The sequence below is a fragment of the Coregonus clupeaformis genome, chromosome 2 (assembly GCF_020615455.1).
Source record: "Coregonus clupeaformis isolate EN_2021a chromosome 2, ASM2061545v1, whole genome shotgun sequence".
Classification (NCBI taxonomy): Eukaryota; Metazoa; Chordata; class Actinopteri; order Salmoniformes; family Salmonidae; genus Coregonus; species Coregonus clupeaformis.
In genome coordinates, this window is record NC_059193.1 from 9,689,819 (window position 1) to 9,711,950 (window position 22,132).

The following is a 22,132-nucleotide window of genomic DNA, read 5'->3' on the forward strand; positions in this document are numbered from 1 at the left end:
CAGATTGAGTGCTCTGTGATCCTGTCTGGGAAGACTGAGATGATCATTACATGATAAACCTTGTACGCAGACCAACGAGCCCAACTCCCCATACCCGTGGGCACTATTTATTGTCTATTGTGTTTAAATAAACCCCTACAACTTATCCAGAACGCTGCAGCCCGTCTGGTGTTCAACCTTCCCAAGTTCTCTCATGTCACCCCGCTCCTCCGCACACTCCACTGGCTTCCAGTTTAGGCTCGCATCTACTACAAGACCATGGTGCTTGTCTACGGAGCTGTGAGGGGAACGGCACCTCCTTACCTTCAGGCTCTGATCAGACCCTACACCCAAACGAGGGCACTACGTTCATCCACCTCTGGCCTGCTAGTCCCCTACCTCTACGGAAGTACAGTTCCCGCTCAGCCCAATCAAAGCTATTCGCTGCTCTGGCACCCCAATGGTGGAACAAGCTCCCCCACGACGCCAGGACAGCGGAGTCACTGACCACCTTCCGGAGACACTTGACACCCTACCTCTTTAAGGAATACCTGGAATAGTATAAAGTAATCCTTCTTTCCCCACCCCCCATTTATAAAGAAAAAAAAAAGGTGGTTGTCCCACTGGCTATCATAAGTTGAATGCACCAATTTGTAAATCGCTCTGGATAAGAGCGTCTGCTAAATGATGTAAATATGTTTTGGAGAGTTAGGAGTATTGAGATTAAGCAAATGTGTATAATGTACTTGTTGTTCTCTGAAAATATTTGTTCTTGCGCTTCACACCGATTGTATTATTTAATTTTTTTTTGTTTCCATGTGGATATTTTTCTCACCCTTTTGTCTCCTCAACAGTTTGCATCCCTGTATTACGTCTATCTGTTCTGTTCCCATGGGGCTGCAGTGGTCTGACTGGGGGCTAGTGTGGCTCCACCCCTCCCTCCATGTTGGTGGTCAGACAACGTGCCTCAGCCTTGGGACCAGCACATGACTCCCCTTCCCATTAAGCCCAGTGTATCAGCTTCTAATAAATAAGACCCCCAGACAGTTCTACAGACTGAGATAAGACCCCCAGACAATTCTATAGACGGAGATAAGAACCCCAAACAGTTCTATAGATGGAGATAAGACCCCGAGACAGTTCTACAGACTGAGATAAGACCCCCCAAACAGTTCTATAGATGGAGATAAGACCCCCAGACAGTTCTACAGACTGAGTTAAGACCCCCAGACAGTTCTACAGACTGAGATAAGACCCCCCAAACAGTTCTATAGATGGAGATAAGACCCCCAGACAGTTCTACAGACTGAGATAAGACCCCCCCAGACAGTTCTATAGACGGAGATAAGAACCCCAGACAGTTCTATAGACTGAGATAAGAACCCCAGACAGTTCTATAGACGGAGATAAGAACCCCAGACAGTTCTATAGACGGAGATAAGAACCCCAGACAGTTCTATAGACTGAGATAAGACCCCCCAAACAGTTCTATAGATGGAGATAAGACCCCCAGACAGTTCTACAGACTGAGTTAAGACCCCCAGACAGTTCTACAGACTGAGTTAAGACCCCCAGACAGTTCTACAGACTGAGATAAGACCCCCCAAACAGTTCTATAGATGGAGATAAGACCCCCAAACAGTTCTATAGATGGAGATAAGACCCCCAGACAGTTCTACAGACTGAGATAAGACCCCCCCAGACAGTTCTATAGACGGAGATAAGAACCCCCAAACAGTTCTATAGATGGAGATAAGACCCCCAGACAGTTCTACAGACTGAGATAAGACCCCCCCAGACAGTTCTATAGACGGAGATAAGAACCCCAGACAGTTCTATAGACTGAGATAAGAACCCCCAGACAGTTCTATAGACGGAGATAAGAACCCCAGACAGTTCTATAGACTGAGATAAGACCCCCCCCAGACAGTTCTATAGACGGAGATAAGACCCCCAGACAGTTCTACACGACTGAGATAAGACCCCCCCAGACAGTTCTACAGACTGAGATAAGACCCCCCAAACAGTTCTATAGATGGAGATAAGACCCCCAGACAGTTCTACAGACTGAGATAAGACCCCCCCAGACAGTTCTATAGACGGAGATAAGAACCCCAGACAGTTCTATAGACTGAGATAAGAACCCCAGACAGTTCTATAGACGGAGATAAGAACCCCAGACAGTTCTATAGACTGAGATAAGAACCCCAGACAGTTCTATAGACGGAGATAAGAACCCCAGACAGTTCTATAGATGGAGATAAGAACCCCAGACAGTTCTATAGACGGAGATAAGATCCCAGACAGTTCTACAGACTGAGATAAGAACCCCAGACAGTTCTACAGACTGAGTTAAGAACCCCAGACAGTTCTACAGACTGAGATAAGACCCCCCCCAGACAGTTCTATAGACTGAGATAAGACCCCCCCAGACAGTTCTATAGACGGAGATAAGAACCCCAGACAGTTCTATAGACTGAGATAAGAACCCCAGACAGTTCTACAGACTGAGATAAGACCCCCCAAACAGTTCTATAGATGGAGATAAGACCCCAGACAGTTCTACAGACTGAGATAAGACCCCCAGACAGTTCTATAGACGGAGATAAGAACCCCAGACAGTTCTATAGACTGAGATAAGAACCCCAGACAGTTCTATAGACGGAGATAAGAACCCCAGACAGTTCTATAGACGGAGATAAGAACCCCAGACAGTTCTATAGACTGAGATAAGACCCCCCAAACAGTTCTATAGATGGAGATAAGACCCCAGACAGTTCTACAGACTGAGTTAAGACCCCCAGACAGTTCTACAGACTGAGTTAAGACCCCCAGACAGTTCTACAGACTGAGATAAGACCCCCCAAACAGTTCTATAGATGGAGATAAGACCCCCCAAACAGTTCTATAGATGGAGATAAGACCCCCAGACAGTTCTATAGACTGAGATAAGAACCCCAGACAGTTCTATAGACGGAGATAAGAACCCCAGACAGTTCTATAGACTGAGATAAGACCCCCCCCAGACAGTTCTATAGACGGAGATAAGAACCCCAGACAGTTCTACAGACTGAGATAAGAACCCCAGACAGTTCTACAGACTGAGTTAAGAACCCCAGACAGTTCTACAGACTGAGATAAGACCCCCCCCAGACAGTTCTATAGACTGAGATAAGACCCCCCCCAGACAGTTCTATAGACTGAGATAAGAACCCCAGACAGTTCTATAGATGGAGATAAGAACCCCAGACAGTTCTATAGATGGAGATAAGAACCCCAGACAGTTCTATAGACGGAGATAAGATCCCAGACAGTTCTATAGACTGAGATAAGAACCCCAGACAGTTCTATAGACGGAGATAAGACCCCCAGACAGTTCTATAGATGGAGATAAGAACCCCAGACAGTTCTATAGATGGAGATAAGAACCCCAGACAGTTCTATAGACGGAGATAAGATCCCAGACAGTTCTACAGACTGAGATAAGAACCCCAGACAGTTCTACAGACTGAGTTAAGAACCCCAGACAGTTCTACAGACTGAGATAAGACCCCCCCCAGACAGTTCTATAGACTGAGATAAGACCCCCCCAGACAGTTCTATAGACTGAGATAAGAACCCCAGACAGTTCTATAGACGGAGATAAGAACCCCAGACAGTTCTATAGATGGAGATAAGAACCCCAGACAGTTCTATAGACGGAGATAAGATCCCAGACAGTTCTATAGACTGAGATAAGAACCCCAGACAGTTCTATAGATGGAGATAAGAACCCCAGACAGTTCTATAGACGGAGATAAGATCCCAGACAGTTCTATAGACTGAGATAAGATCCCAGACAGTTCTATAGACTGAGATAAGAACCCCAGACAGTTCTACTGACTAAGATAAGAACCCCAGACAGTTCTACAGACTGAGATAAGAATCCCAGACAGTTCTACAGACTGAGATAAGACCCCCAGACAGTTCTATAGACTGAGATAAGAACCCCAGACAGTTCTACAGACAGACCCACTAGTGCTGTTCAGAGAGTTCTACAGACAAGGCATTTCTCCTGAGCCCAACACTCAGTGTTTACATCCCAAATGGTACCCTATTTCCTATATAGTGCACTACTTTTGACTAGAGCCCTGTATAGGCCCTGGGAATAGGTTATAATTTACCCAATCCCTCAGACAGTATTCAACATGGCCAGTATGGGCTTGCTCCCCCAATGATGTCACCGCTCCACTCACAGCGGCTGACTAATCATAGTGTACTGCATTGTCTGTTTGGGCCACCTCCAGTTTCATGACATACTATCCCTTCATATTAACACTCTTCACCAATAAGTATTACAAGTGCGTTATAGTTTTTTCCCTGCCTCACCACCTACAGTGTCCGTAATTGGGGCGCATTCAAAACCACTCAAAGCCCTCACCCTGACAAGAATCCAAGACCGTTAACATTTAGATATGGCTTCAGCCCCAATCCCCAGATGGGCCTTTACAGTGTGTTTTTACATTTCATTTTTAGTGTGATGAATTTAGCCTGGCTCCTATGACCATATCCCCTGTTATACATCATGCATGTGGAGTGCAGGGCTCAATCTCTAGGGCTGTAGTGCATGCCACAACCTGATGAATATGCCCCATTTGTTTGGGCTCTGTCTCTGTAGGTCTGGGGTTCTATTTTCTCCTCCCGGTGTTAGTTGAATGTGGTGGAGGCAGCCTTATCCCTACTACTACACAGTCACAGTGAGCCAGAGAAAGAATTGGGTAGGAGTGTGCTGTGGCCTCGTATGCCCTGTCCAGGCTGAATGCAGTCTTTACTCCTTCACTAGTATTCTTCAGTGTTTTTGGCATTTCCTCCCGTGGAGAATGGAGCACGTGTTGAGCTGTGCAGCTTGAATTACACACAATTTTGCAACTACAGGCTTTTTTGTGTACCAGGGGTAGATTTCATTTATTTTAATTTAATCTATCTTTTCCCATTTTTTTCAGATTATTATATATATTTTTCAACTTTCCAATGTGTTTTTGTTTATTTTCTAAAGCATATAATGTCTGGATTTCACTGTTTTGCACTGTTTTTGCCTTGTCTCACACCCAGCCTTGTCTCGCACCCAGCCTTGTCTCGCACACCCAGACTTTTGATATTATTTTATATATTACACTTAGACAATTTTATAATTAGAAAATATTTAATGCACCTGTTTAGAAAGAGTCAAATAAATGGATACTATATAAATATTTGATGTGCATAAGCCATTTGTAACTTTTTTTAAACACAATACAGTCGCCTCACAGTATTGCGTCATTACCATCACTCTGAACAAAATGATCAATTATAGTGTTAAGTCAACATTTTACACGTCAAGTCACAAAATAACTGAAGTGACAGTGGAGAACAAGGATATGACATGGAGAGTGATATTTTATCTCCACCTCCAAGAAATGTCACTTTGATTATGTCAAGATAAGAGAATATTTTTTATTCTGCGTCATTACTGCAACGGCTAAAACATTGTAACAATTTTTTACATTTTAGTCATTTAGCAGACGCTCTAATCCAGAGCTATTAACAGTAGTGAGTGCATACATTTTCATACTTTTTTTCCATACGGGTCCTCCATGGGAAAGCACCCAATATAACTACTGGAAAAATGATAAATGTTTAACAATTTCAACAAGAAATTGCATTGTTGAAGGTAGCCTCCATGCAGGTATACAAGCACAGCCAGAGCAGGCCAATATTTATGAATTAAGGAATAAAAATAATTACAGTATTTCTTAATGTGGTAGTACCAAATCCTATAGACAGATAAACCAAATAATCCAAAAACCCATTATGTTTGTTATTACGTTTTAAACTAACATGGAATGTTAATGACATCAGCAGAAGGTGTAATGATATCAGCAGAAGGTGTTTTAGTAAAATCTTGTATCTTTGTGATTATTTTATTTATTTTTTAAATGCCAAAAGTGCCCATAGCTGCAGAATCACCAGAGCCAGTTCCCTGGCTCACAGGGTGATATACCATCTCTGTAACAACCACAGCCTCCCTCGTCAGGGTCCCCTATCCTAGACCTATCTTTTCTGTACTCTAGACTTGAGCTTGTTCTTTACATTTTATTTATGTTTAGCTGTTTGTCTCATATCAGGGGTAGAAACGTTCTGCTGGGCATTTTTGCCTGAGACGTAGTTCTAGATGGACTACATGGCTGACTGGTACACATGATAAAGAGCCTCAAATTCCCCATTCTCCTGACACTTTCTCTGAGCTGTTGCAGTGTCAACTGAGGGGCAATTAGTCCCCCAATCCTTTTGACGTGTGAATACCATCTAATCACTGATCTGTATTAAAGGTACACAGTACTGTTCTGTGGGGAGCATTTCTTGTTTTATGAAGGTTGCCATAGAGATCCTATACAGTGAGGGAAAAAGTATTTGATCCCCTGCTGATTTTGTACGTTTGCCCACTGACAAAGAAATTATCAGTCTATAATTTTAATGGTAGGTTTATTTGAACAGTGAGTGACAGAATAACAACAAAAAAATCCAGAAAAACGCATGTCAAAAATGTTATAAATTGATTTGCATTTTAATGAGGGAAATAAGTATTTGACCCCCTCTCAATCAGAAAGATTTCTGGCTCCCAGGTGTCTTTTATACAGGTAACGAGCTGAGATTAGGAGCACACTCTTAAAGGGAGTGCTCCTAATCTCAGTTTGTTACCTGTATAAAAGACACCTGTCCACAAAAGCAATCAATCAATCAGATTCCAAACTCTCCACCATGGCCAAGACCAAAGAGCTCTCCAAGGATGTCAGGGGCAAGATTGTAGACCTACACAAGGCTGGAATGGGCTGCGAACAGTGGGTGCGATTATTCGCAAATGGAAGAAACACAAAATAACTGTCAATCTCTCTCGGCCTGGGGCTCCATGCAAGATCTCACCTTGTGGAGTTGCAATGATCATGAGAACGGTGAGGAATCAGCCCAGAACTACACGGGAGAATCTTGTCCATGATCTCAAGGCAGCTGGACCATAGTCACCAAGAAAACATTTGGGAACACACTACGCCGTGAAGGACTGAAATCCTGCAGCGCCCGCAAGGTCCCCCTGCTCAAGAAAGCACATATACAGGGCCGTCTGAAGTTTGCCAATGAACATCTGAATGATTCAGAGGAGAACTGGGTGAAGGTGTTGTGGTCAGATGAGACCAAAATCAAGCTCTTTGGCATTAACTCAACTCGCCGTGTTTGGAGGAGGAGGAATGCTGCCTATGACCCCAAGAACACCATCCCCACTGTCAAACATGGAGGTGGAAACATTATGCTTTGGGGGTGTTTTTCTGCTAAGGGGACAGGACAACTTCACCGCATCAAAGGGACGATGGACGGGGTCATGTACCGTCAAATCTTGGGTGAGACCCTCCTTCCCTCAGTCAGGGCATTGAAAATGGGTCGTGAATGGGTATTCCAGCATGACAATGACCCAAAACACACGGCCAAGGCAACAAAGGAGTGGCTCAAGAAGAAGCACATTAAGGTCCTGGAGTGGCCTAGCCAGTCTCCAGACCTTAATCCCATAGAAAATCTGTGGAGGGAGCTGAAGGTTCGAGTTGCCAAACGTCAGCCTCGAAAACTTAATGACTTGGAGAAGATCTGCAAAGAGGAGTGGGACAAAATCCCTCCTGAGATGTGTGCAAACCTGGTGGCCAACTACAAGAAACGTCTGACCTCTGTGATTGCCAACAAGGGTTTTGCCACCAAGTACTAAGTCATGTTTTGCAGAGGGGTCAAATACTTATTTCCCTCATTAAAATGTAAATCAATTTATAAAATTTTTGACATGCGTTTTTCTGGATTTTTTTGTTATTATTCTGTCTCTCACTGTTCAAATAAACCTACCATTAAAATGATAGACTGATCTTGTCTTTGTCAGTGGGCAAACGTACAAAATCAGCATGGGATCAAATACTTTTTTCCCTCACTGTATGTTCTTTGTAAATCTAGCAAGGTTGCCACCATTTTAAACATATTGCATAAGAACATTCATATTCTATGACTTGCCTGCAGAAGGGCACCAACCATAGAATTACAATGATTTATATTGCGCCAACAACTGGAAGTTGCCTTTAATACCCATCCATCCCTGCCCACTTGTAAATTGAGAGCTATTGAGCTATTCTGTTCATACTGGTAGGATTGTGTGTCAGGAATCAACCTCCATATGGATGTCACCTGCTACACACGGCGAGAGTAGATACTACCATGTTGTGCACAGCTGCCACTCTTATGTCATCGCCAGCCAACGGAAATCCTCACGGGCTGGCAAGGCCAACTGCTGGGCATCACACTGGCACTGGCATCAGGAATGTGGCACAGCACGCAAGGGCCCACCAGAGCCATGTGTCTGTTGCTTAGTTTATAGTAGTGTTTCCCAACTCCTGTCATCCAGTACCCCCAACAGCATGTCCATTGTGTTAGAGAGACCGTAGTAACGGCAGCATGTCCATTGTGTTAGAGAGACCGTAGTAACAGCAGCATGTCCATTGTGTTAGAGAGACAGTAGTAACAGCAGCATGTCCATTGTGTTAGAGAGACAGTAGTAACAGCAGCATGTCCATTGTGTTAGAGAGACAGTAGTAACAGCAGCATGTTCATTGTGTTAGAGAGACAGTAGTAACAGCAGCATGTCCATTGTGTTAGAGAGACAGTAGTAACAGCAGCATGTCCATTGTGTTAGAGAGACCGTAGTAACAGCAGCATGTCCATTGTGTTAGAGACAGTAGTAACAGCAGCATGTCCATTGTGTTAGAGAGACAGTAGTAACAGCAGCATGTCCATTGTGTTAGAGAGACAGTAGTAACAGCAGCATGTCCATTGTGTTAGAGAGACAGTAGTAACAGCAGCATGTCCATTGTGTTAGAGAGCCAGTAGTAGCCGCAGCATTTCCATGTTCAAACTGTAATGTTCTACTGTAGCAGACATATGATGCAAGTAGGACAGAAGTGAGTCAGTATAAAAAAAATCCTAGGACATGACACTGATTTCAGACAATTGTGAAAGTGTGTTTTTGATAACTCGCGGGTATGTCTTTTTCCTGCCAGTAAGGCAATGTGCTCTGTAGTCTGCCAGAGACTGGCACTGGGTAATCTGTCTTTTCTTTTCTGCATTTGACTTTCCAATGCAATATGTCATAACATGAGCCTCAAAAGAGTTTTGCTGAACAGTTGTTCCGAAAGTCCTTACTTGCCACTGCGCATGCAGGGTGAATTTCACTCTTCTTATTTCCCTTTTATTAGAACTGACAGAATTTTTAGATGTCCCTTACCGTCATTGACATTTTGATATATTACATCTTTCTATAAGCCACCATGAAAAGTCACATTGAAAAATTCAATTAAAAAAATCCAATAAGCACAACTAAGAGATTGCAGGCACACATGACTTTGGGAGTCTCAGTGCTGAACCCACTAGCCCTCTCAGCCCCTTTGTTAGACTGTTGGATTGCCATAGTTTATCTAATGCTGTTCTTCTTTGATAAGAGATGAGACAAACACATTTCCCATTAGAAAATAAAGTTCCACAAAACTAACTGATTTCCTGTCTGCTGTGGATCCTACTGGCACCCTGCAGTAAACTCGGCCCACTCGTGTGAGTTGTTGGAGCGGGAGAAGGATGAGGTGCGTGGGGCATTGGAGGGCGAGCTTCAGACGATGCAGGAGCAGCACCACACGGAGCTGGCCCAGCTGGAGGAGAGGCTCAGGGTGTTCTACCAGGCCGAGTGGGACCAGATCCATCTGACCTACCAGGAGGAGGCAGACCGGTGCAAGGCCTTAATGGAGCAGCAGGTACAATAAAGCTACTGGATGCATCCCTAATGGCACCCTATTCCATATATAGTGCACTACTTTTGACCAGATCCATATGGGCCTTGGTCAAAAGTAGTGCACTATAAAGGGAATAGGGTGCCATTTGGGACATACACAGAGACTGAGTGCATGCCAATAGGCTAAAAGTGGCTCAGTTCCTCCTTTCTACTGGAGAAGTGAAAGCAGTATTGCTTTCACCCAGTCTGTTTATTTCAGATCAGTAAAAATGTAGAGAAGGGCTTGAGAGGATTGAAATGCACCCACCGTGTCAAGTCATGTTACAACTACACATTACATGACTGTGTGTAGCCCCCGGTCTCTCAGGGCTCAGTCCTGTGTCTGTCTATGTGACAGTGAGATGATTGTTTAGAGATTCTTTCATTCCTGACATACACAAAGTCCGTCAGGGTCCTCTGCAGTCATTCTGTTGAGTCATTCACAGAGCATACTACTCAGCTAGATTCATTTCAAGGAAAATTGGTCACTGCTGAAAGTAGTCCACAAATCAGACCTGAGGACATTGCTTTTCAGTATACTGTCAGTGTGAAGCTGGTTTCGTCCTGAAGGTTGCTCTACTGAGACGGGATGCGTCCCAAATTACACACTATTCCCTTTGTAGTGCACTACTTTTGACCAGAGCCCAAACTGACTTACTGAATAGAATTGAAATTCTATTCGCTTGGAATAAGTGTTTTTGGCTGTCTGTACCGTGTTGGTTTATTTGATCTTAATTAGTTGTAGGCCTAAAGGCTTTTCATGATCCATCCGTTGTCATTGATGTGATGATTCATAATGCACCTGTTAAAGGGATACTTTGGGATTTTGGCAATGAAGCCCTTTATCTACTTCCCCAGGGTCAGATGAACACATGGATACCATTTTTAGGTCTCTGCATCCAGTATGAAGGAAGTTGGCGCGTTTCACAAGCCAGTGTTAACGAGCGTTAGCGCAATGACTGTAAGTCTATGGTATCTACTAGCATGCTAGCAGTTACCATAGACTTCCAGTCATTGCACTAACACTAGTTGGCAATTGCACTAACACTAGTTGGCAATTGCATTAACCCTAGTTGGCAATTGCATTAACGGTAGTTGGCAATTGCATTAATGCTAGTTAGCAACTTCCTTCAAACTGCACGCAGACATAAAAATGTTATCCACGAATTAATCTGACTCTGGGGAAATAGATAAAGTGGTAATAAGCTTTTTGTACGTTGCTTTTGTTATTGATCATAAATGTTCCTAAAACCATGTTCCTTCTCTTTTTGAAGATGGGGGAGTTGAGAGCCAGCCATGAGGCTGTGATGTTAGAGCAAGAGGCCAGCCACTCTGAACAGATCCAGGCAGTTAAACAGCAGTGTGAAGACTCTCTAGAAGGTACATTCATCCTGTCATGTACACCGTTGTTTTTTATAGACCAAATCTTAAGTTACTGCGAGGTAAAAATCAGCACAGCACGTGTGTTAAAGTCATTTAACTTTGATGAATCAGAAGTATTTCTGATTTTGACTGTCTTGCATTATAATTCTGTTAAACTGTGATCTCTCTTCAAGAGCTCCGTCAAGCTCATGAGCGGGAGCTGCAGACATTGGACAAAAGACTGAAGGAGGCTGAAGTTACTTTATCTGTAAGCTTCAGCTTCACATATCAAAATATATTCCAATTTATTTAGTCTCAGGAGAGGTTAGGTGATAAATGTCCTCATGATGTGGTGTTCCTCAGGGCCAGATTCAGGAGCTCACCGAGGAGAACACGACCCTGAACCACAGGATAAAGACAGAGGAGGACCAGAGGAGGGAGCTGGCTGAGAGAAATCAGGTACTGTGGTCCTCTGTAGCTCAGCTGGTAGAGCACGGCGCTTGTAACGCCAAGGTAGTGGGTTCGATCCCCGGGACCACCCATACACAAAAAAAATGTGTGCACGCATGACTGTAAGTCGCTTTGGATAAAAGCGTCTGCTAAATGGCATATTATTATTTTATTATTATTATTATTAACACGCAACACCCCTCACATTCACTCTCATCTTACAGCCCACTCCAATAACGTTCAGAGGTAAGTGTCATTGACGCTAAGCAACAGCACTGCCCTATCTCCCTCCCTCAATAATATATGCGATTTAGCAGACACTTTTGTCCAAAGCAACATAGTCATGCGTGCACACATTTTACGTATGGGTGGTCCCAGGAATAGAACCCACAATCCTGGCATTGCAAGCGCCATGCTGTACCAACTGAGGCATACAGGACCTCCAGTGTATAATGGTGTTTTCTTCTCTTTCTGTATTTCTGTCTATTTCTTATACAGTGCACTCCTTCCAACCAGCGCCTCTGGTCAACAGTAGTGCACTATAAAGTGAATAGGGTGCCATTTTTGACACCACCCAAGAGTGCATTGTTAAAGTTAGGCTGCTGTCGGTCATAATCAGCATTGATTGGGTGCCCATTTCCTCGCAGCATTCTAACAATGCACATGGATTGCGATAACGACCTCTGTACTACCCTTCCAGCCACTCTGGTAGGCTAGAAATAGACTGACAATAACCACCAGGATCAACCCAGTGGTCCACTGCCTGCTTGGGGCTGTGGGAGTCATGGGGAATAGTTGAAACACCACACGGTGTATAGTTTTACAACCTATAATGACTTTAATGCTCTCCTGCTATGTGGTTGAAAGCATTGGCCATGTTTGAGTAAGGCTGTTGTGGTGACCGTATTACCGTCACACTGGCAGTCATGAGTCATGACCGCAGTCAAATTCCACGTGACTGAGTCATGGTAATCTCCTCTTATGCACTCTGGACATGCGTTGGTAGTACCCAACTCGCTAACGATCATCAGGTTGCTAATGGCCTGGTTCTCAGGGCTCTATTATCCCTCTAACCACTCTCACATCAATGCAAATACAATCGAAAATCACATCAAACACTTATCAAAACAGTTTCATGCTTTTAAAACTCACCTCACTGTGATTGATCAATTTAAAGAAAGAAGTTCAACAACAGGTTAAACTGAGTGGAAAACATGGTTGTTGTGGGTGTTGTTTCAAAGCCTAACACAACGAAATGGATAGCACTTTATAAGGTGATGATTAATTCAAAACATCCATATGCATATTAGAGCTTATGCATAGGCCTATATATGAGCCCACAAAAAATAAAACAGAATTAAAATTATTGTGCCGTTATATACTGAACAAAAAAATTTACGCAACCTGTAAAGCGTTGGTCCCATGTTTACATGTGGAATGTGAAACGCAGGCCCAGATCTTATTTTGGTCCAGTGTAACACACTGACTGCATTTCCCACCTCTCTCTCAACAGAAACGCACTAGGCTGTTGCTGTTTCTTAGAATGATCTATACTGAACTACATGGAAAGTGTTGGTCCCATGTTTCATGCGCTTAAATAAAAGATCCCAGAAATGTTCCATTCGCACAAAAAGCTTATTTCTCTAGAATTTTGTTCACAAATGTGGTTACATCCATGTTAGTGAGCATTTCTCCTTTGCCAAGATAATCCATCCACCTGACAGGTGTGGCATATCAAGAAGCTGATTAAACAGCATGATCATTACACAGGTGCACCTTGTGCTGGGGACAATAAAAGGCCACTCTAAAATGTGCAGTTTTGTCACACAACACAATGCCACAGATGTCTCAAGTTTTGAGGGAGCGTGCAATTGGCATGCTGACTGTAGGAATGTCCACCAGAGCTGTTGCCAGAGAATGTAATGTTAATTTCTCTACCATAAGCCGCCTCCAACGTAATTTTAGAGAATTTGGCAGTACGTCCAACCGGCCTCACAACCGCAGACCACATTTAACCGCGCCAGCCCAGGACCTCCACAACCGGCTTCTTCACCTGTGGGATCGTTTGAGACCAGCCACCCGGACAGCTGATGAAACTGAGGAGTATTTCTGTCTGTAATAAAGCCCTTTTGTGGTAAAAAAAAATTCTGATTGGCTGGGCCACCCCCTGGGGAGCCAGGCCCACCCATGGCTGCGCCCCTGCCCAGTCATGTGAAATCCATAGATGAGGGCCTAATGAATTTTTTTCAATTGACTGACTTCCTAATATGAACTGTAACTCAGTCAAATCGTTGAAATTGTTGCATGTTGCGTTTTATTTTTGTTCAGTATACCATACATAGCCTACTGCATATTACCCCCCAAAAAAAAAAAAGAATAATAATAAATAGTAATGGCCTTTTGAGTGTGGACTGTATTATTATGCATACTGGATGGACTGGTTACCTTATGCTACTCTCCAACCTTTCTATCCATGAGTGTGGGAGAAAACGTATAGCCCTAGGCGATACTGTTGGTTCATTGATTGTGCAGAATGGCTTACAGAGTTAGCCTACAATTACAGTGAATTTGTATTTGATTTTTAATAGCCTATAATAGAGTTTTCTTATTTTTTATATAATGAATAGGCTGACACATCACCTTTTAGCTTCAGAAATCTCACCACTGTGTATTTACATCTCTTCCCCTCTCTCCTTCATTCCTTACTCCAGCGCGCAGAGAGAGGGGCTGTCAAAAGCTTTAATGAAAATATTTAATATGTTTAGTTGTGAAAACATGTTACTATCGACGATCCCGAACAGATTTAACTTGGTTTCTCAAAATGAAGCACTGGGTAACTGCATGAACAGGGTTGGAGAGGCCATGGCATATACAGTGGCTTACAGTGAAAGTGTTCACCCCCCTTGGCATTTTTCCTATTTTGTTGCCTTACAACCTGGAATTATAATTGATTTTTTGGGGGGTTTGTATCATTTGATTTACACAACATGCCTACCATTTTGAAGATGCAAAATATTTTTTCTTGTGAAACAAACGAGAAATAAGACAAAAAAACAGAACTTGAGCATGCATAACTATTCACCCCCCCAAAGCCAATACTTTGTAGAGCCACCTTTTGCAGCAATTACAGCTGCAAGTCTCTTGAGGTATGTCTCTATAAGCTTGGCACATCTAGCCACTGGGATTTTTGCCCATTCTTCAAGGCAAAACTGCTCCTTCAAGTTGGATGGTTTCCGCTGGTGTACAGCACTCTTTAAGTCATACCACAGATTCTGAATTGGATTGAGGTCTGGGCTTTGACTAGGCCATTCCAAGACATTTAAATGTTTCCCCTTAAACCACTCGAGTGTTGCTTTAGCAGTATGCTTAGGGTCATTGTCCTGCTGGAAGGTGAACCTCCGTCCCAGTCTCAAATCTCTGGAAGAATGAAACAGGTTTCCCTCAAGAATTTCCCTGTATTTACCGCCATCCATCATTCCTTCAATTCTGACCAGTTTCCCAGTCCCTGCCGATGGAAAAACATCCCCACAGCATGATGCTGCCACCACCATGCTTCACTGTGGGGATGGTGTTCTCGGGTGATGAGAGGTGTTGGGTTTGCGCAAGACATAGCGTTTTCCTTGATGGCCAAAAAGCTCAATTTTATTCTCATCTGACCAGAGTACCTTCTTCCATATGTTTGGGGAGTCTTCCACATGGCTTTTGGCGAACACCAAACGTGTTTGCTTATTTATTTCTTTAAGCAATGGCTTTTTTTGGCCACTCTTCCGTAAAGTCCAGCTCTGTGGAGTGTACGGCTTAAAGTGGTCCTATGGACAGATACTCCAATCTCCGCTGTGGAGCTTTGCAGCTCCTTCAGGGTTATCTTTGGTCTCTTTGTTGCTCTCTCTGATTAATGCCCTCATTGCCTGGTCTGTGAGTTTTGGTGGGCGGCCCTTTCTTGGCAGGTTGATTGTGGTGCCATATTCTTTCAATGTTTTAATAATGGATTTAATGGTGCTCCGTGGGATGTTCAAAGTTTCGGATATTTTTTTATAACCCAACCCTGATCTGTACTTCTCCACAACTTTGTTCCTGACCTGTTTGGAGAGCTCCTTGGTCTTCATGGTGCCGCTTGCTTGGTGGTGCCCCTTGCTTAGTGGTGTTGCATACTCTGGGGCCTTTCAGAACAGGTGTGTGTATATATATATATATAACTGAGATCATGTGACACTTAGCTTGCACACAGGTGGAATTTATTTAACAAGTTATGTAACTTCTGAAGGTAATTGGTTGCACCAGATCTTATTTAGGGGCTTCATAGCAAATGGGTGTCTGATGGGTGAAAATAGGATCACTTGATGAGAGAACAGCTGTGCAGCATGAGGCAAGGAACAGAGCGCAAGCTTTTTTTGAAACTTTCTGAAATCCTGCTCCAGAATGGGAAAAATATCCTTTACATTTTTTTCAGCCAAGTTGAATTATATTGTTCTTACTATAAAATAATATAAAATAAAAAATAATGGCATGACTTATAAGCATATCTTGTCAGCTAAATGAACAAGCCTACAGCCTATGGCATGGTGTATAGCCAGATAACTTACAGTAGGCCTACTCATGTTCTGTTCTTCTGAAATGCATTTTCTTAATTTTAATCATGTTTCTTTTAGACCTGCCTAAAATACATAATGGATTTATTGTAATGGTGTATATTAAATTGGGCTTACACAGTGGGGTGTTCTTGTCACCTAGGTATGGTGCCCTCTGTTGATTTGGTTATGGATTTAGGGTTGTATAACTGTTATGGGCAGAGGCTAACCTCATCTGGAATTATCACACTCATTCAGACTAGTCTTATTCAGACCACCCTCTTGTTGTGCCGTTCCAGAAGGACTCCCTGTATTTGGAGCAGGAGCTGGAGAGCTTCAATGTGGTGCTGGATATCATGAACAAACAGCTGCATGAACAGAACCACAAACTGATGCAGAACAGTGTTACTCACCCTCTTGTTGTGCCGTTCCAGAAGGACTCCCACACCCTGTATCTGGAGCAGGAGCTGGAGAGCCTCAATGTGGTGCTGGATATCAAGAACAAACAGCTGCACCAACAGGACCACAAACTGATGCAGATGGACAAACTGGTGAGCACCATAGATACCCCACCCACTCACTGTTAATGACCTATAGTTCAGGCATAAATTTTAAGACCATTTTTCTATCTAGTCTTGAATATTTAATGTTTTGGATGTTTTTGTAGATGGAGAAAAGCGTTAAGCTGGACGAATGCCTTAAAAAGGTCCAGCAGGAGAATGAGGATCTGAAAGCCCGCATGGACAGACATGCTGCTCTGTCCAGGTAAAACAACTGCTCATTCTCTTTCTCCTCTATTCTTAAGTCAACCTGGGACTGGGTGTCTATGGCCTTCTATGTATCTGGGTCTTTTCTCCTCTCTAACTCTTGTCTTGACATCGCTTTCCAGACAACTGTCCACAGAGCAGGCGGTGCTGCAGGAGTATCTCCACAAGGAATCCAAGGTGAACAAGCGTCTGTCTATGGAGAATGAGGAGCTCATCTGGAAGCTGCACAACGGGGACCCGAGCAGCCCCCACAAGATGTCCCCCACCTCCCCCTCCCACCATTCCCTCGGCCTCCAATCACCTCGCAGCTCTGCTGTCTTCACCAGCCCCATCCAATCACCTCGCAGCTCTGCAGTCTTCTCCAGCCCTCCTGTCTCACCCAGATAACAGCAGCCTACCGCTTCCAGGAAGCAGACACTCTTTCTCTCCTCTGATTGGACTGGGTCCAGGAAGCAGCCTCTCTCGCTCTTTTCTGATTGGACCGAGTCATCCCTCCGTACTTAAGAGCTATATTAGCTGACCGGGATTGCCGCATGTCATCCAGAGATGGCTACAATATTCCTGAATGGCTCTACTTTCTGTTGACACTTACTGCAGATCAATGACTGTATGAGAAAGGACTGTTGCACAGAAGCACTTACTGAGTGAGACCGCCTCTTGTTCTCTCTGCCTTGTCTGATATCATAGGACATCTGTCATAGGGTTAGGGTTATTTTAGGACATCTGTCATAGGGTTAGGGTTATTATAGGACATCTCTCATAGGGTTAGGGTTATTTTAGGACATCTATCATAGGGTTAGGGTTATTATAGGACATCTATCATAGGGTTAGGGTTATTATAGGACATCTATCATAGGGTTATTATAGGACATCTCAGGACTATATAATGAGACACTATATTTGTTAATCTTCCTCAGTGGTCGGCAAAAGCTTGTTGCTGGTTTTCCCTCTGAAGACACACACACACACCAGTGTTATGGGAAGGAGTGCCGTGGCGTTGGTGACCAAATGCAGACCTGTGTGTTGACTGACTGAGAATATGCACTGCTCCTGTCTGTCATTATATTGCTATGAGAATCAGCATGGCTAGGAGTCCAAAAGTAACATTGAATCTCCTCCCATGATTTGGGAATCAAACATGAATCCTGTAATCTGTATATTAATGGAGGAAAATTAGATAAATATAAACCCTTCTACACACATACTACTCAATACCATTGTATTCACTGCTCATAGATCATTCACTTCGCTTTTATTGATGCATGCACCACATGCTACATGCAATTATCTTCATAAATTGGATATTAGTAATCATTTCCTGTGTTTTTAAAAGGTTAATGGCGTTTCCATGGTAATTAATGGGCGGTCTGCGCTTCAGAACTGTACTTTATATCTGTTATTACCCATCTACAGGTTATATAGTCCTCTAACTGTTCAGTTCTACAGGTTATATAGTCCTCTAACTGTTCAGTTCTACAGGTTATATAGTCCTCTAACTGTTCAGTTCTACAGGTTATATAGTCCTCTAACTGTTCAGTTCTACAGGTTATATAGTCCTCTAACTGTTCAGTTCGATGGCCTGAGGACTCAAAGCTGTGTTTTTAATGTTGGTTGGTTTGTTTGTTTGACCATGGGACCAATTCAAATGAATGTTTGTGCATGTTTGATGACCTGTTGTCTAGCACCCCTCCCTCACCCAATCCTCCTAATACAGCTTTAAAATGGGGGGTCTTTACAAAGATGTCACTAAGGTTAAAATGCGAAGAGAATCTAAGCGTGATGGACGTGTTTTGGATATGTCACAAATTAGTACCTGTTTGGATGTGGAGATTATTGGTGTGTTGAAAAAACGATTTAATATATGCAATTAATAAAGTCCTATTATGAAATATAAAGCAGAGATATATATTTTATGGTGATGTATTCTAGGTTTCTTAGTTGGTTTCCATGTTAATATGAAGTGAATACATGGTAGATAAAACTAGATTTTGCGTACAATTACCTCAACACTGCTTAACTCTGTATACTGAAAAAATAGATAAACGCAACATGCAACAATTTCAATGGTTTTACTGCGTTACAGTTCATATAAGGAAATCAGTCAACTTAAATTAATGAATTAGGCCCTAATCTATGGATTTTACATGACTGGGCAGGGGCACAGCCATGGGTGGGCCTGGGAAAGCATAGGCCCACCCACTGGGGAGCCAGGCCCAGCCAATCAGAATGAGTTTTTCTCCACAGATAAATACTCCTCAGTTTCATCAGCTGTCTGGGTGGCTGGTCTCAGACAATCCCGAAGGTGAAGAAGCCGGATGTGGAGGTCCTGGGCTGGCGTGGTTACACGTGGTCTGCGGTTGTGAGGCCAGTTGGACATGCTGCCAAATTCTTTAAAACGCCATTGGAAGTGGCTTATGGTAAAGAAATGAACATTACATTCTCTGCCAATAGCTCTGGTGGACATTCCTGTACTCAGCATGCCAATTGCACACTCTGTCAAAACTTGAGACATCTGTGGCATTCTGTTGTGTGACAAAACTGCACATTTTAGTGGCCTTTTACAGTCCCCAGCACAAGGTGCACCTGTGTAATGATCATGCTGTTTAATCAGCTTCTTGATAAACCACACCTGTCAGGTGGATGGATTATCTTGGCAAATGAGAAATGTTCACTAACAGGGATGTAACCACATTTGTGCACAAAATTCTAGAGAAATAAGCTTTTTGTGCGCATGGAAGATTTCTGGGATCTTTCATTTCAGCTTATGAAACATGGGACCAACACTTTCCATGTAGTTCAGTATAGATCATTCTAAGAAACAGCAACAGCCTAGAAGAAGGTCTGATCTCATTATTACTAAAACAGGATACAAGTGGAAAATATAAAGATCCAGTCCATTTACAAAATTGGAGGCCCCTTACACTTCAGTGTTGTGATGCAAAAATCCTAGCAAAAATGTATAGCGCATAGAATTAAAAAGGTATTGTCGGATATTATTCATTCTAATCAGACAGGTTTTTTACATGGAAGATACATTGGAGATAATATAAGGCAAGTATTGGAAACAATAGAACACTATGGAAAATATGGGAAACCAGGCCTGCTATTCATAGCAGACTTCGAAAAGGCATTTGATAAAGTTTGACTGGGGTTTATATATAAATGCCTGGAGCATTCAATTTTGGAGAATCTCTTATAAAATGGGTCAAAATCATGTATAGTAACCCTAGGTGTAAAATAGTAAATAATGGCTATTTCTCAGAAAGTTTTAAACTGTCAAGAGGAGTGAAACAAGGTTGTCCACTATCGGCATATCTATTTATTGTGGCCATCGAGATGTTAGCTATTAAAATCAGATCCAATAATAATATCAGAGGATTAGAAATACAGGGCTTAAAAACAAAGGTGTCATTGTACGCTGATGATTGTTTTCTTTTAAATCCACAACTAGAATCCCTCCACAGCCTCATAGAGGATCTAGATAAATTTTCTAACCTCTCTGGATTACAACCAAATTATGACAAATGTACTATATTACGTATTGGATCACTAAAAAATACAATTTTTACATTACCATGTAGTTTACCAATAAAATGGTCTGATGGTGATGTGGATATACTCGGAATACATATCCCAAAGGAAATAAATGATCTCACTTCAAAAAATGTAAATAGAAAGTTAGCAAAAATAGATAAGATCTTACTACCATGGAAAGGAAAATACCTGTCAATTTGTGGAAAAATCACCCTGATTTAACTCTAGTATTATCCCAGTTTACCTATTTGCTTATGGTCTTGCCTACGCCTAGCGAACAGTTTTTTTTAATTATATGAGAAGAAAATATTCCATTTTATTTGGAACGGCAAGCCAGACAAAATTAAAAGGGCATATTTATATAATGAATATGAATTCGGAGGACAGAAATTATTAAATATTAAAGCATTAGACCTATCACTAAAAGCTTCAGTCATACAAAAGTTATACTTAAATCCGAACTGGTTCTCAAGCAAATTAGTAAGATTGTCTCACCCAATGTTCAAGAAAGGCCTTTTTCCCTTTATTCAGATTACAACCTCTCACTTTCAGTTATTTGAAAAGGAAATAATCTCCCAAATATCACTATTTCTAAAACAAGCCATAGAAAGTTGGTTGCAATTTCAATTTAATCCTCCAGAAACGACAGAACAAATAATACAACAAATATTGTGGTTAAATTCAAATATACTAATTGACAAAAAACCTTAATTTTTTGACAGAATGTTTAAAAAAGGTATAATCTTCGTAAATGATATCATCGGTAGGACTGGTGGAGTTATGTCGCACATGCAGCTAACAAAAACATATGGAAATGTCTGCTCTACCCAAAATTACAACCAAATAATTGCAGCCTTACCGCAAAAGTGGAAGAGGAAAGTGGAAGGGGGAGAAAGTAAGGAACTTGTCTGTCGGCCTTGCATTAAAGAACATAATTGGTTAAGGAAAACTGTGATAAATAAAAACGTATATCAGTTTCACTTAAGGACCAAAGGATTGACAGCCGTCCCATATAGATTGCAAAATAGTTGGGAAGAGATCTTTGACGTACCGATCCCATGGCATAGTGTTTATGAACTGACACGCAAAACGACACCGGATTAAAAAATTATCTTTCAATTTAAATTATTATATAAAATTCTTGCTACCAATAGAATGTTATTTATATGGGGGATACAATCTTCCCAGCTCTGCAGATTTTGCTGTGAAGAGACAGAATCATTTGATCATTTTGTTTTGGTTCTGTCCATTTGTAGCTTGTTTTTGGACACAGGTCCAGGAATGGCTAAAGGATTGCAATATTTACCTGGAGCTAACCTTGCAGATAGCATTACTGGGTGATCTGAAAAGTCATAGTCAATCAATCAATAATATAATAATACTTTTAGCAAAAATGTTTCTTTTTAATTCACAATCTGTAGAAGCAATGAGAATACAAAGGTTCAGAACTTTTGTAAAACATCACAGTACGGTTGAAATATATATGGCAAATAGAAATCCTATATGGATGGTGTTAAGAGATAGATGGGAGGTATTGAATAGAGTTGAAGGATGGGACTAATAACAAATAACAACAAATAATAACAAAGATAGCTAATAATGTAAGCATACTG

General features: G+C 42.2%; 1 protein-coding gene across 7 annotated transcripts in view; it reads left to right on the forward strand.

Annotated features, from left to right (window-relative positions):
• Positions 1-18,875, forward strand: part of mtus1a (microtubule associated tumor suppressor 1a) — a 67,451-nt gene extending 48,576 nt beyond the window's left edge. For 4 of the 7 annotated variants that reach the window (XM_041904085.2, XM_045226414.1, XM_041904087.2 and 1 more), the window contains 7 exons: positions 9,607-9,821; positions 11,113-11,218; positions 11,395-11,468; positions 11,564-11,659; positions 16,653-16,769; positions 16,886-16,983; positions 17,108-18,875. In XM_041904085.2, the coding sequence (XP_041760019.2) occupies positions 9,607-9,821; positions 11,113-11,218; positions 11,395-11,468; positions 11,564-11,659; positions 16,653-16,769; positions 16,886-16,983; positions 17,108-17,372 (971 nt within the window). In that variant the 3' untranslated portion in view covers positions 17,373-18,875. The remainder of the gene's footprint in view (positions 1-9,606; positions 9,822-11,112; positions 11,219-11,394; positions 11,469-11,563; positions 11,660-16,652; positions 16,770-16,885; positions 16,984-17,107) is intronic. The other 3 variants (XM_041904086.2, XM_041904089.2, XR_006004011.2) reach the window with 2 other exon arrangements.
• Positions 18,876-22,132: the final 3,257 nt, after the last annotated feature.